Source organism: Halyomorpha halys, unplaced genomic scaffold (genome assembly GCF_000696795.3).
Source record: "Halyomorpha halys isolate HHAL.00 unplaced genomic scaffold, Hhal_1.1 Scaffold326.1, whole genome shotgun sequence".
NCBI classification, from domain to species: Eukaryota; Metazoa; Arthropoda; class Insecta; order Hemiptera; family Pentatomidae; genus Halyomorpha; species Halyomorpha halys.
Genome location: NW_027106117.1, coordinates 1 through 12,656, shown reverse-complemented (window position 1 = coordinate 12,656; position 12,656 = coordinate 1). Strand labels below are relative to the sequence as shown.

At 35.4% G+C, this 12,656-nt stretch overlaps 1 protein-coding gene across 1 annotated transcript in view; it reads left to right on the top strand.

Moving 5' to 3' along the window:
* The window catches only part of LOC106681307 (uncharacterized), a gene marked incomplete at its 3' end in the record, with an annotated part of 33,102 nt that extends 22,610 nt beyond the window's left edge, over nt 1-10,492 (top strand). Inside the window, exons 2-5 of the mRNA XM_067053674.1 lie at nt 5,853-5,916; nt 8,123-8,337; nt 9,397-9,595; nt 10,350-10,492. Coding sequence (XP_066909775.1) covers nt 5,853-5,916; nt 8,123-8,337; nt 9,397-9,595; nt 10,350-10,492 — 621 coding nt within the window. The remainder of the gene's footprint in view (nt 1-5,852; nt 5,917-8,122; nt 8,338-9,396; nt 9,596-10,349) is intronic.
* Nucleotides 10,493-12,656: the final 2,164 nt, after the last annotated feature.

The following is a 12,656-nucleotide window of genomic DNA, read 5'->3' as shown; positions in this document are numbered from 1 at the left end:
TTTGACCGCAACCCTGACCATCTCCCTATATATTTATGTAGATGTATTAAAACACCTATCCACCAATATAAAAAATGTTAATGACTCTTTTGACTTTCACAAAAAATATTCCCTGTATTCAAGTTGCTGAAGGTTATAAGCTAATTTTTTTAGACGTATCATCATTATTTTCTAACATATATCAAAAAATAAAAACCTATATTGAAAACGGTATATGGCACTCCAAACCCGTAAAAATATTAACCTCCCCCTTCCTCCCCAAAATAACAATCACTAAACGGCTGCCACTTTATAAGGATATTTCCAATTCAATTTAAAATTGTATATTCAATGTCCTAAGGGATATCTTATTGTCCCAATTTTGGCAAATATTTAGACTAATTAGATATAGTTGTCTCCAAAATGCCATTCTCCAACCAACGTGCTATCAAAGTATCAAGCAGCTATGTAAAAACATCATTAAATACAATATTAATAACCCCTTTAAAGTAAAAAGAAAAAATCACTCATTATACATAAATTATTGAAAATATAATAGCCTAATAACTAATAACAGCAAAAACAAGGTTTTAAATTTATTCAACAACTACTACTCCGTGTAAACGTTTACCATTGAATAAGAAACAGAAAATAAAATAGTTTTTACTATCTCGCTAATTAGAAACTTGAACGAGGAAATAGATAAAAAAGAGGTAGCAAAAACCCACCCACTTCAGAAAATATACATTATTCTTGCTAATTCCATACCACCAAGAGGTATAAAATTGATACCGCCAAGAATTTAATTGACCAGGGGAGATGTGTTAATTACATTCACTTGGAAGCAATGGAAAATATCGAGGATCTCTTGTGAATAAATGGGCCACCTCACAGATTTATTGTCCAACGAATAAAACAAACACCAACATTGCCACAACTAAACCCAGGAAATCAACATTAAAATATACTACACAATTCCCTGCATACGAAAACTTTCCAAAAGAATATCAAGAGTCTCTAAACAATAACAAAAATCAAATGCAAAAGCAAAGCTACTTTATCTAAACTTTACACAATCACTAAAGGAAATGGCAAATTTAAGTTGCAATCGAATAATTTCCTGTGAACAGATCCACAAGAAATCCCATTTTGGAACCTCTGAACAGGATATAGAACAAAGAGTGTATTAACACTAATACAGTTCTACCATTGTAACAAAAAAATCCTGAAAAACTGTTCCTAGTTGTGAAAGGTATTTTTCCATGAAACCAGAGGCCTCTAATTTTGAAGTCTGTTTCTCCTCACGGAACGTTTCCTTAAGGAAAATGATGCATTTATCATAAATTTTCTTTTTTTCTCTTTCCACTATATTGACCTGGTCGAGGTCATTACATTTGCCTCTCCCGGTGGGATCCAGAATGATTGGTGACTAACCTGTCTTAGGGAAACCGACAATATCAACATATCGTGTGGCTCTATCCGTATTCACGTAGTAGACCTCGTCGAAGAAGGCAAAATATATTTTTTTAAGGAGCTTCATTAACTCGTACTTTATCCTGTGGTGTCGGCACGTTATTGGGAGGGAATTAGCGGATAATATATTAGGGAATAATATTAGAGGAAATTTCCCTAGCACATGTACTGGTGTGTAAGGCTATCTGATATATTTACAACATTCTGATATATCCTGTCCGCTGATACCGGGGGCTTCATCTAGTGGTGCATAATTGATATTAATATTCAGGGTATTTGACTATTCAGAACACTTATGTATTTGTTCCTCATTTCGGGGTCTCTTTGAAAGACCGTATTCAGATGCCCTGCCACCTGCAATTGCCCCGTTCCTTAAACGCATTTTCACGTAGCGACTGGCGTAGAGCTTCCGGACATTCCGACGTCCTTGATCAACGCCCAATCTATCAGGAACATTCAACAATAATTTGTAGAGAGGAGAGCTGAAATCACATTTTTAAGATTCGGCGACACACCCATCGCTTCTAGAGAGCTACCAATATGATTATAGTCAACCTTGTGGAAGACACCGTAAACGGCAAGGGAACCTCCGTGCAATCACTCCTCTTATTTCTCGTGTTATAGAAACATTACTTATGTTTAAGCAAGGCGCCTCCTTCCTTGTGAACAGACATTCATGATGCCATCTGGTGGCAAAGATATGCGGTACGAGGCCTGGGCAGCCATCTTGGTCCTCCAAAAAAGGGGTATGAACCAACAGAGTAGCCATCTTGACCTGTGCAGGGGAAGAAAGAGATAGAACATTTCAAGAAGGTCTATTCTCATAATAGTCATGAGGGAGTAAAACTTTACACCCAGGCGAGTGCCGAGAGAGAGGCTGTGCGAGTGCTGAGTGAGAGGCGGTGCCGGCGGCAGAGGAATGAGGAGAAAGAAACAAGAGAGAACCCTTCTTCCATCCTAACATTCACACTAGAACCAACCTTCAAGCTCCAAGAATATCTCAACCATGTAAAGTGTCATAGTGTCAATCACTGTAATTAAATCAAATTTATTACTAACATATATTGTAACCACTTTTGTTCAAACCATATAAGAAACTGTTTCCGAAAGCTTAAAAGAGAATAGAGGTTATTTCATTTGAAAAGCATGATATCAAGTTATTATAAATACAGTCCACTCCATCATTACCAGCAAATTACAAGTAATTTTTTTTAAACCAGCTTATCAGCATAATAATTAATTTGGGTAATAACCCCCCAACTTTTACTCCGGGGAATATCTGAGTTAACAATTTACAATTAATAAAAGAAAGATGGCCCGGGTGCGTTCAAAACAGCAACTCAAACAGAACAAAAACTAATTATTAGCCAACGTTTTGCCCCACTTTGCAGGGCCTCATCAGGACTAAAAGAAGATACAAAAAACTAAAAAAATTGTAAACAATGTAAGATAATAACAAACAAATATGACATAAATTAAAAAGTAAAGTAGGACTAAATAATTGTGTGAAATATTATATAAAAATGAACAAAGTAAATTGAAGAAATGTACAGCGATCTTTTGTTTATTTTCTTATATTTATAAATAAAAAAGAAACACAGTAATGAGTATTAGAGATTAAATGAAAATGGAAGTAATAACAAATTAAACAGATACACTGCACTCTAAAAGATGGAATAATCAGGAATCAAGATAAGGGCAAATGAAGGTTAAGAAGTGGAAAAAATAAAGAAAATATTAGGATACCCACCTTTCGTAAAGGAAGAAAGTAAAAAAATTAGCGGGGAAAATTGACGGTTACAAATTAAAATGAAATTAAAGCAAGATAAGCTAAAAACGCGGAAGGGCGAAAGTACGTCCGGTCCCATGGTGGACGCCGGCTCTAGCGCAGTTAAAAAAAGAATACTACAGGGCCAGGCGTAAGTACCAGGAGTGCAGAAACGACGAGAGGAAGCCTGCACTTCGAGAAGAATCTAAGCATAGCTATAGGATATACCGAAACGGAGTGCGTTGCCAGAAGAAGAAGTCCTGGGACGAATTTATTGTAGTGGAATCAGAAAAGAATCCTTACGGTATCCCATACAGGGTGGCACTGGGAAAGGTTAAGCCATTACAAGTGATGGCGGCTATTAGAGTGAGAGGTGCCCAGACAACCACCTTGGAGGAGGCTGCCAAGATGTATATGGACTATACATACCCTAGGGATGATTCGTCCCAGGATAGTGCAGATGATAGAATGGTTAGACGCACCACGTTATACCTATCAGTTACCGACCTATGTCCACTATGGGATATGTGGGACCTTCGTCTTGCCGTGGACAGACAAAGGATCGGAAGGGCTCCAGGACTAGATAGCATAGATGCTGCAATCCTCAAGAACAGTACCCCTTATACTGAGGAAGAGTTGTTGGATATATTCAACGAGTGTTTGGATAAGGGGTACTTTCCAAACAAGTAGAAGATTGCAAACTTAAGACTGCTATACTAGGGAGGTGGTAAGGATAAAGAAACGCCTAAATCCTATCGACCAATATGTCTCCTTCCAGTAGCTAGTAAGGTCCTGGAGCACATGATCGTCTACAGCCTTAGACCAATTCTAAGTGCTGCAAGTCATCCACGGCAGTTCGCTGCTGAGAGTGCGTAGGGACGTGGAGGAGAGGGCGTAGAATTATGTCTTATTGATTATGTTTGACATCTCTTCCACCTTCGACAGCGTTTGGTGGCCCCGTGTACTCTAGTGGTTGCAAGAGCTCGACACCCCCAGTAATCTATACTCTCTCGTAGGTAGTTACCTCAATAACAGGAGTGTCAGAATCAGGGGTAACTACGAGGTCGAGAGAAAAGAGGATGTCCGCAGGGTTCGGTCCTAGGACCAGCTCTGTGTAAGCTAGTATTCGATGAGTTGCTGGGGGAACTAGAGGACAAGGGGTTCCTTGCCACGGCCAATGTCGAAGACCTGGCAGTCATCGTGGCCAAGAACAGTAGATTCAGACTAAAGACAGAAGCGGAGAGTTGTGCCAGTCTCGTAGGAGAGTGATGCGTGAGGAGGAAGTCGAGCATGGCAGCAGCCAATACTAAGAGGCCATACTCATAAGAGGCTCCATGGACAGGGCTCATCCTATCACCCTGGATATCCAAGAAGAGAGGATTAGACCGGGTGAGGAGGTGACATATCTTGGTGTGAGGATAAGAAGAAGATTCGATGCCACGTTTCACCTGGTGTATCTAAAGGACAGAGTGACACTGTCACTCAATAGATTAAGTAGGATAGGGGGTGCATTTTGGGGCCTCAGGTACCCTGCAACGATAACCATATATAAAGGTGTGATCTTGGGTATTCTGAGGTACGCACTGGCCACCATACATTCGTGACATTCAGAGATTGGCTCTGTTGAGGGCCATGAAGAAATACAGAACGGTGTCACATGAGGCGGTGCAGGTGCTGGACGCAGCGATGCCTCTGGACCTCATCCTCAGGGAGGACAAAAGGACACAAAAGCCTTCTTCCATCTTGTCTTGATCACGCTCCAGTGTGGTTCCCTGGTCTCCTCATCAGCTTGAATTTGGTTGAGGACACTTCTTTTCACCCTGCAAGTGACTGCTGCCCTTTACGCCTCACTCAGCATCCTCACTGTCGAGCAGGTTTTTAGCTTTCTTCGCATCTATTCTACCAATTATTTGATCACCCCCTTTTAGGAAATGGCTTAACTCCCCCCCTCTCCCCGGTAAACCTTTCAAGGTTGGAAACTGCCTTTCATAAGTCCTGAGAGGTTGCCTTGCGGACTTTGATCCATTCTAGAGTCGTGGCATGAGCTTGTGCTAAAGAGACTTCAGGTAGTGGCTGCATCTCTGCCGGAGGTGAGTTCCCTGCAGTTACAGGTTGATTGGCTGCAGCTGGAAGTGGGTTGTCAAAGTTCAGACCCTCACTGTTATGTCTAGAACTGCTGCTCTCACGAGTCCGTTATAATTCATAGTGAAGGAAACAATTTTTTTTCTTGAGACTAAAAATTGTTTCTCTATCCAAATGTCCCGGGTTTCGGTACCACTTCAAGTCTTTTCTGGTTCATAATAATTGTAAAAGATGGTAAAAAGGGTTTTGACACTCTACGCTTGATGGCAACTTTGATACTGGTCTTTATTGAAGGAGCACCTCCTTACCTATACATTTGATCAGCTGATCTACTCAATCAACTGATTTGACCTGTCAACTGACAATAGCGCTCAGGCCTTAACTTTATATATATATACTTGAATAAATTATTGTGAAACTAATATCTCCGTGCTAGCTTATATGAAGTACTTGTCTTCTTTCTGAGAAATCGAATTTCTATTTTTAATTAATATAGTAACTATACTTTTTAAATAATTTTAAATATTTATATTTTTTTTGTTATTTTCAGTTGCTGACATTGCTAATGGATGCAGATATCAAGCATCTCTCGCTCAGATTGGATAAAATGGGAGGTAAACTATTTAAGATATTTATTTTTAGGTGCTAAGTATGTACTTTTATATTTGCAGTTCTGTTAACTGTAAAATTAAAGTACTCCATAATAACAAAAAAAGATATGATGATTATAAAATGGAATCGGGATATAATAATTCCTTAAATCGTAGTTCTATAATGATCTCAATGAATTGAGCTATCGCCTCTTTCCTCAGTTGCTGGTAGATACCAATCTATTTCTAGAATGATTGGACTTTGGTCGCTTCCGCCAAGTTGGCTTGTCACCAATATTCCATGTTACATCTTCCTCATTTCGTTGCTCCAGATCTCGATATCCCCAGGAAGAGGAATAGGCATTGAAGTAACCAGTCATTCTGGGAACGTAGAAGCTTGAAGACAAAGGATATATTATTGGGGTAATTGTAGTTGTACAGCTTCGGCTGTCTTTCGCTAAACTGGACTAAGCTTTTCAGGATATCTGCTCCAAAGGTTTTAATGCTCATCTTATGCATGCTTGACCAGGAGAGAACTTAACCATGGTTAGAATACCGCGCTTATTTCGGTCAACCCGACATTTCATGAAGACATTATTGCTTAACACAATAAACTGTAGGTCGGGACTGAGGTAGGCTTCCTGTATTCTATATCAAAGATATATTGTCTTTCTTATCTTAATAACGATTAATTATTCTGAAGAAAATCATCTCTGTAGTAGCTGTTATTCTTAAGAAATATTTCTTCAAGTCTGCCCCAGATAATTCTTTAGTGATTTATTATCTTGCAGATCTTAGGAATTTCATCAGTAAATGCTATAAAGAAGGCGTTGGTTGAGACCCTTTTTAAAGATAAGCGTTCCTAGATTCTCTTCTACTCAGGCGGAATATTCCATTCGGTTCCCAATAGACTAACTTTCAAGTTCAGGAGGAACGTTTTTTCTACGTAATTTATCTCGGATCTCTTCATGTGGCATAGAATCCAAGGATGCCTTCAGTTTATTCGTAAAAAGAATACGGGTTCCATGGTCTGTTTTTTTTTTTTTGCTTGAAAGCTGATTTTTCCTGTTCCAAATCATCCTTCTTAATTTATCTTTTTTTTCAAAAGCACTGGTGTCCAGTTTATAAATGACTAGATAAAAGTAGAAGGGACAATAATTGTCACTCTCTTTACTCTTCTTTTGTAGTCGGATTGTAATATTATATTCCCATTCCACTGAATTTTTTTTTTCGATCCCATAGTTTTTGGAAGAGGGTTCTCGACGTGTTTTTTCCATTTCATCTCCTGCGTTCTTGATGAATTTCGGTTTCGAAATAACGTCTGGTGGGTCTTTTCTCTTCTTCGTACTTGATGAATGCGGGTGAGATATTACTGACATTTTGCCTGAGTTTACTGTCTTCAATCCATTTCCTTAAATAATTCTTCGGGCCTTACTTTACTATTGGCCCATCGTATATAAAAATCATCCTTTATCAAAATACTATATCCGTATTTCCTAATCTGTAGTAGTAGGGCACTACTTGGGATCCTTTACCGTGTATTTCAGGCAGGCTTCGCATTCCTTCTACGACGTGGCTTAAATTTACTCCAAAATTTCCTTTTCCAGTCAATGTAGCCGAAATAGTTTTTTTTTAATTCCTATTAGACTATTACAATCATTATAATACCTAGCTGATATCAAAGACTACTTGATTCTGCATTAACATGAAAAGTATAATTGAAATTGTGGAGCCGTTTTGGAGAAAATCGTAAAAATGTTTTAAATTATATAATTATAATTATATAAAGTGATGCTGCTTGTAAGTTAATTTTAGCGAAAATGTTGTAACGTCTTTAGCATACACTTACCTTAGATATTTCATTTTAGTTTCGTGAAACTTCTAGGGCCAGAGACCATTTTGCCTAAGACTTCGTTATTAGGACACAAGGGACCTTTAAACGCGTTATTTTTATTGGAAACTAGGATTTGAGATTTTTCTTGATCGCAATACATCCCCCTACTAGAATTCATAAATATGTAAGTGGATTTAAAACGATTCGAACATTCTAAGCTGTAAACTTAGGCTCAAATCTAGTCAGCACATTCGTTTATGAAGATGAATGAAATTTCATTCATTATTCATAAGTTTTCAAAAGTTTAATTGAGCAATACTGGTGTCATAGTTAAGTTATAGTAATTAATTAAATCACTATTGCCGTACACTGTATATTTTGAACAATGTGTTGCAGGTTACGGGGATAGCATATATGAGTTTTTAAGAAAAGAATATACAGACAATTTACCTGCAAACGTTTATTTTCACGAATCACACCCTAATTTTGTAAAAAAATCCTTCAGTGTCGTCGAACAGAATTCGGATTCAGACGCCATGGTAGGGTTATTTCCTGATACCTATGACCTTATCGTAATAGGCGGTACATCTCTTGGGCTTCAAGCTGTATATGTATGTATAAAAACTTCATTTAATCATATTTATGTATTTATTATTACATATGGTATTAAATTAATAATTATCAATCAGAATGATTAACCCTAGCAGCACCAAGGTAGTATTCATTACGGCCTACTCCAAGGGGGGGCTCGCCGAGCCCTACACTTCCCAAGACGACCTCCACAAGCCCTCACTTGATTTTAACCCTTATATCATTAATTTTCCTTTTATGGTAAACTTATTCTTTTGAAATATAATAATTTCTTCTTACTTCTGTAAATAAGATGGTAGAATAAGGATTATTTAAAAAAAAAAATAAGGACCTAAGATTTCTATATGCTTTATTATGAAAATGTTTTAATTTGGAATTAAAAAAAGAATAAGAATACATGATACAACAAAAACCTAGGGTCGCTGAAACTTTAATTATTTTCAATTTCATGAAAATCCCACCTGCCCTCCCTGCTCCACCCGCCCTCATCTCATGTTTCTAACACAAATAATTTTTCGTACTCTTCCTCCTTATCAAATATTTTTCAAATCAATTCCAACATGTTGGTAGATAAATTTTAGGTAAATAGATTTTTTTCCTTGTCAGTGAAAAATTTTTTGAGAGCAGTATTAAAAAAAATCGGAAGTGAGGGCTCGGCGAGCCCCCCCCCCTTGGTGCTGCTAGGGTTAAGGAAAATATTCTTAGAACCTCATTAAACCCACATTGTAAAAAATAATAAGATTAAAATATAATTTTAAAAATGAAATAAAATATGTTGGTTGTTTTTTCCTTATTTTGGGCAAAATTTAGTTTTTATATTATATTTTTCAAAACTAATTCGGTGGTAACACAATTTTAGTAACTTTTAACCTTATTTTTAAACTCTATATATGTCTGTGGAATTTTCAAATTAATTATTATATTAATTATTAAAGAAATTGTCAAATTATTTTTTCCATGTCTTGCCATAGTCACATACTTTATTAAGTACAAAGATTTATATGAATATAACATATAAATATAAGTTGTTAAATATATGCTGTAATTATAAAGACATTGACAATTGCAATTCAATTTAGGAAGCACGAAAAATGGACTTGAAGGTTTGCTTGATTGAGAGTCCACTGGTAGCTTCAGCGACTAAGCCCATATGTTTGTTGGGTAAATCAACTTTATCTGAGCCGGATGTTTCGAAAAAAATATTATATCATTTGCTATCCCTCCGGATTCGAGCGAGAAAGTACCAAGAAGAATACTATCCTGATTCCAATCAGAAAAGTAAGATATAATTTATATATTTAATCCATGGGTAAATTTCTATTCATTTCTAGATGTAAAAACTATTTTGCCAAAATGAGACCACTCAGGTGGGTGAAGGAATGTAGGAAGGTCTCACACACCCCTAATACTCGACTTTCACAAGTAATGAATTTAAATTGACTATTGCATGAAAAGCATATCGGTATAATCCTTAGCTGTTAGATAAATAATTGTAAACAAGGAAAAAAAAAATACTGAAATCAATACCTAGCTATACAATTTTATGATTGTTTATGGGTCGATTAAGCAAAGCTATGGCCAGTTATTATACTTTTGAAACAATCATGCATTAAGATTTATCACAGAAGTTAAGGACAAAGATTAAAAGTAATAACATTAGTAAAAAGTCTCGAATTTGCCAATGATAATTGAACTGAAAATGATTAATTTGTTTTTCGTTAATTCCCTTATCAACAAGAAAAATTAAAATCTGTGCTATTATAGAAAAAATTATCCATATAGTCTCGCAATTCCAAATTTCGCAATTTTTACATTAATCAATAAAATATGCAAATGTAATACAGTTAAATGCAACCTATAAACACAAACGAATAAGGGTAATCATATTTATTTACTAATAAGTCATTATCTGTATAGAATTGCCTGTCGGCCTTTGCATAGCCCCGTGGGCTAATTTACACGTTATGTTTATTATTATTTAATTAATTCCACTCAAATATACAATAAGTTAATCTATTCACACATATTTCAGTTCACTCTGACTGGGCGAAACTTGCAGATTCGGCTCAAAGTTTGATAGCTAAAATATGCCTTCAAAATGTGCAGTCTGTTCATAATGTTGGAGGAGCCTTTCTAAAGACTGGCGTTAAGTTCGTTGATCATCACACAGTTGAGGTAATAAAGTCTTATTGTAATAAATTAGTTTTTGAATGAAGTGACATGTAATAGTTCTAGAGTATCATATAAATAATATATCAGCAAAAGTTTATTATGTTGGGAAAATGAAGTAATAAGAAAGAAAATATTTATTTAATTGTATTTTTTTTTTGGGGGGGGGAGGGAACATCGATAAGCTGTTGAAAAGAGAAGATTGACTATTAGTAGACATATCTTCATGGAATCATCTTAATTTTATTAAGAAGATGACCGGGGGTCGGTTAAAAAAGGAACAAAAGCGTACCAGCGTATACTTGAAAAGGGCAAGATTCTTATAGAATGGATTTTTTTATATGTCCGAACTCTTCAACAAGCATCAATACTCAACATAATATTTAATGGTAATAGCAGTTATTAAGTTAATTAGTGAGGGGTGGGCAGCATGCCCTCCAAAGGCTGCTCATTCCAGCTGACCAGGGTATTTTCATATTAAATAAAAACTTTAATAATAAATAATATAATTATTATGAAATACATTGTGTTTTATTTGCATAAGTTATAATGGTCTAGGTCACTAGGCTTCAGTAGTGAATTTACTACTAGATACTTCAAGGAAACAGCATAAATACTGGGAAGAAGAACATTTGTTGATCCAAAACCTTGTAAAAACGGATTTGTAAAGGTATAACTTGGGTGTTCCCTAATCCGAGAAAATTTGCTCAAAGTCCCTTTACCCTCTAGTACAAAAGCCCAAGAGGACAAAAAAATCAGTTATTGATATTAGTTTACTTTAATGAAAACTGTGTATAATGTCTAGTCGAAATTGATGAGTCTGTCAAGTATTAGGCAGAGTAGTTAGGGGGAATAAAAAATGGAGGCTATTTCAATAGTAAAACTAAAAAAAATTTATTCGGAGCTCCATATCTTTAAAATTATCAACAACACTAGGAAACCTAATAGAACATTATTTGAAGTAAATTTGGTCAAATATGAGCCCTAATTGAACTATTTACGGTCAATAGATACCGAAATACAATTTTTTAAAAAGCAATATTCCATAACAAATTAATGAAAAATCATTAGTTTTTTAAATTAAAGTTGATAAAACTACATCTCAGGAATGATTAGACATACAAATGTCTATTAGAACTCAAATTAAAGCTAGTTGAATGTGCCATAAAGTAATTTATGAGGTTTATCTTCGTAGAAAGAGTATTTTCCATGATATTTAACCAAATAAATTCACAAAATGTCGATTGTTCCGACTATATGTTTGATTTATGAAAAAATATATCTCCGAGGACATTAGACGTACAGATGTCTGCCTACTAGGGATGGTAGTTTTTATGATATTCGCATATAAAATGAAATTTGCTTATGAAATTTTATCTGAAAAACAATTTATTTTAGCAAATATCATGAGAACTTCTATTCCTACGATAAGTGTCATTAACTTCTTATAAGTACGGTAAACTAGCTCTTATTTGAGTGCTGGAAGATATTTATACATCTAATCGTTCCTGAGATCTATTTTTCATAAATCATGAATCAGATGAACATTTTATGAGTTAGTTTTGGTAAGTATCATAAAAACTAGTACCCCAACGAAGATAAAAATTACAAACTACTTTATTGCATATTCAAAATCTAAAATTCCATTGCGTAGGTTCTGTGACTTTGCAGTGCGAATTTTCATCCATCCAATAGCATTTAATTGCGCTGCAGTAAGTGTCATCATTAAATGCTTATTTAAATTGATTATGAACAACAAATAAGAAAGAAAAAAATTATTTATTTTTATCTTTTTAAAATTTAAAAATAACTTTCAGACTATGCACTTATTCCCGGGTATTTCGGCACCAGTTAAGTGATAGCGAGAAGAGACTTATAATATAAGATATGTTATATTATGATATAAGAACACTCTGTGAACGACTAAACAAGATTAAATTCGAATCAGCTGATCGAGCATATGATATGGCCCCCGTCAGTATTAGTTGACTGTAACTTATATATATACATAAATATAAGTTATCTTTTACTGAAGTGAAACTAAAAATAATAGGAGAGAGAAATGTGTGTAATGAAACGCTAGAAAAACTCTCAAAGACTGATTTATTTGCAGAGCCATATATCTACTTTTTACTTTTTTTTTTGCGGAGCCTGTCCGTCTATATATATA